Raw genomic sequence first — 3,162 nt, 5'->3', positions numbered from 1 at the left:
TTTAGTTTTAGTAAATGTAATACTTCAAATTTGAACTCTTTTTATTTCAGTTCATTGCCAAGTTACCACAGTTGCCAAAGCTTAAAATTTTCGTCTAGATTTGTTTAAACTTTTTTTTAAATGAATGAAAACTATTTTTAACAATGTTAGTTTTTGTTTATAATAACAACACTTTTTTTTTCTTTCTGATGTTGGTTGTAAAACATCATACAACATGACATTTATTTGGAGGACAAAAATTTATCGAAATCTTTAGAAATTCTAATATTAACCACTTACATTTACTGTACATATTTTTGCCACTTTTAATCAAAGTCACCTTTTTCAAAAAAAGAAAAAGCTTTGCGTGTAAACAAAGAAATAAATACACTACAGCTGCTTGAAAACATCTCTCAGGTATTTTTCTTTGATCATAAATTTTGCTCTAACCATCGATGGGCACACACTGGTCTGAACATGTTGTTTCAGCGCTCATGTGAAATGATGATGCAACAGACATGACTGACATAAATATGTTCTACAATATTCTACAGTGATCATGTGCTATTTTGAAGCCCATCTCCAGGAGGAGGCAATGACACTTCAGTGTGATATTGCTCAAGTCTCTATCGAGGGGTGGCATGGCTGTCGACCATATGACTGTTTGTTTACAAATTCACTGTGCTAAAATTGTGAAACACCCAGTCATGGGGGGATGAGGGGCTTCCATGAAGCGGAAAGTCTGACGTCTGTCTTTCACTGCCCAACTGTCCGATCTCTCTTCCAGAACCATACAGATGGATGTTGATGGTAAACGGCTATCAGGACAAACAGGTGAGGGACAATAGAAGCTAAAACAGATTATGTGTTACACAACTCACCCCTTGCTTAATTGTCCTAAAAATCCTTCCGAATTTCTCGCATACCGTACAACAGCAGATTAAAATGCTCTTAGGAAACAATAAAAGTGTAGCTATCAAAATGTCATAATATAGCAATTGACCTGCCATGTTGTTGTGCAGTTTGGGAAGTTCTGGATGTCTACATGCCAACAGCTATCACAGGGGGGTTGTTTGGTCTGACTATGTGATTCGCCTACACATTTCTCCCACAGATGGAGAGCTTGGAAAGGGAGGGGGTCGGTGTTGCTAAGTTTGGCATGTGACTTGTTCTTTAGCGGGTTGTGTTGGAGGGCTGCATGCTTCTCCGAATCAAGCCGCACAAACAAGTGGTGGGAGGAATCCTGTCCCAGACGCCTCACAGATCAAGTGTCACAGGCAGCCGGCCGGTATATAAACCCTGAGTGCGTCCTGCTCCGACAGATCAAATTAACCACAGTAAAGGCAGAAGCAACCAGAAAAGTTCAAGCTCAACCAAAGGCAAAGCAGTGAAGTTTATAGTGAAGGTTATAAGGACTCTACCTCAAACGACAGCAATGGACATCCAAAGGGGTCAAATAGTTCGGGCTCCGAGTCCCATGGAGAGCCTGGAGAAGCAGCTGAGCTGCCCCATCTGCTTGGACATGTTCACAAAGCCGGTGGTCATTCTACCATGCCAACACAATCTGTGCCGCAGCTGCGCCAATGACCTCTATGACTCCAAAAACCCATACCACTATTCTGGAGGCATCTTCCGATGCCCTACCTGCCGATTTGAGGTAGTGCTGGACCGCCATGGTGTCTACGGTCTGCAGAGGAACCTTCTGGTGGAGAACATCATCGACATCTATAAGCAGCAGTTGGAGAAAGGAGATAATACACTTGAACCTCATTTGAAATCCAAAGAAACAAAAGAGCCAATGTGTGAGGTACACGAAGATGAAAAAATTAACATCTACTGCGTAACCTGCCAGACACCTACTTGCTCCATGTGCAAAGTATTCGGTCAGCACAAGGACTGTGAAGTTTCCACTCTAAAAGTTGTTTATGAGGCCCAGAAGTCTGAACTTAAAAATTCAATCGACCTGCTAGGCGCCAGCAACAGCTGCTTGAAGGCGATGTTGACACAGATGGAGGAAACCTGCAAAACTGTGGAAGAAAACAGCCAAGTGCAGAAGCAGAAGTTGGGGGAGAAGTTTGACCTACTCTATGCCCTCCTAGAAGACCGAAAGGCCCATCTCCTGGAGAAGATCACTCAAAAACAGGATGAGAAGGAGGCTCTGGTGCGATCGCTAATCCAGCAGTACAAAGAACAGCTGCAGGCCAGCATCAAGCTGATGGACAAAGCCTCCCAGACCATGGACAACAGCAATACAGCTGAGTTCCTCATTGCTGCCAAGCAGCTGCTCATAGAAGCCAAAGATGCATCCAAGAACTCCCATCTGCAGAGGCCAGAGCCCGGCTTTGAGAGTATGGACCACTTCACGCTCTTCACGGAAGACGTAGAGGCCATGCTTGCAAAAATAGACTTTGGAGTCGGTGGAGATGATGATGAGGATGAAGAAGAGGAGGAGGAGGAGGAAGAGGAAGAATAAGCAACGATAGACTCTAGAAAAAGAACAGATACAAAATCTTCATGGTTCATGATACGAACAATAATCTAGCTGCTTTTGATAACTGTGAGACAAGGGAAGTGCAATCTTAAAGCAGTTTTAGTACAAATTGTACAAATTGCACCATTTGTAATGTCTTTTCCACTTGACTTTTGTACTTTTTTATTAATATGGATGTTCATATTGAATTATGTTTTTTATATTTTAGTAGAAAATAGAAGTTTATGTTTTGTTTGCTAAATTAAAGGTAGATTTATAAGCTGTAGAATACAGCTCTGCTAACTTTAGAGTGTCATGTGAGATACAAATGCTTGAATACTTGAAATATTAAATAATGCATCTGACTAATGAACTGTAGTGTAATGCTCATTTTCATTGGATAATTCAGTGGAAATAAAGGACTTGCAAAAAAAAGGATAATTTATTTAAATTACTCCATTCATTTGTTGAGGTGCACACACCTTCAGATGACCTTAAAATTCTCGGCATTTTACATCTTTCAGCTGGGTTGCTATATCTGCATTATCTCCAACCTATCCTTGTGAGGCATTGCTCTACATGGTTAAAGTGGGTGGCTATTTTAGCATGGTGAGAATGAGAGAAGCCACAGAACTCCAGGAATAGACTCACAGTGAGCTACAGGCCTCATGTTTCCAACCTTGACAATTACAGCTGCTTACAGGCATGTTTGA

The 3,162-nt window shown here is 41.4% G+C and overlaps 1 protein-coding gene across 1 annotated transcript; it reads left to right on the top strand.

Annotated features, from left to right (window-relative positions):
• The first annotated feature begins 579 nt into the window (after positions 1-579).
• LOC306878806 (E3 ubiquitin-protein ligase TRIM63-like) lies at positions 580-2,871 on the top strand. The gene is made up of 2 exons (XM_079431342.1): positions 580-813; positions 1,094-2,871. Exon 2 carries the CDS (start codon positions 1,415-1,417, stop codon positions 2,450-2,452), a length of 1,038 nt encoding a protein of 345 aa, XP_079287468.1. The 5' UTR covers positions 580-813; positions 1,094-1,414; the 3' UTR covers positions 2,453-2,871.
• The last annotated feature ends 291 nt before the right edge of the window (positions 2,872-3,162 follow it).

This window comes from Barbus barbus, assembly GCF_936440315.1.
Source record: "Barbus barbus genome assembly, chromosome: 13".
NCBI classification, from domain to species: domain Eukaryota; kingdom Metazoa; phylum Chordata; class Actinopteri; order Cypriniformes; family Cyprinidae; genus Barbus; species Barbus barbus.
This window is presented reverse-complemented; position numbering and strand designations above follow the sequence as displayed.

What these genes read in the sequence shown, in the direction of transcription:
- LOC306878806 (XM_079431342.1), top strand. Translation starts at nt 1,415, where the DNA reads ATGGACATCCAAAGGGGTCAAATAGTTCGGGCTCCGAGTCCCATGGAG.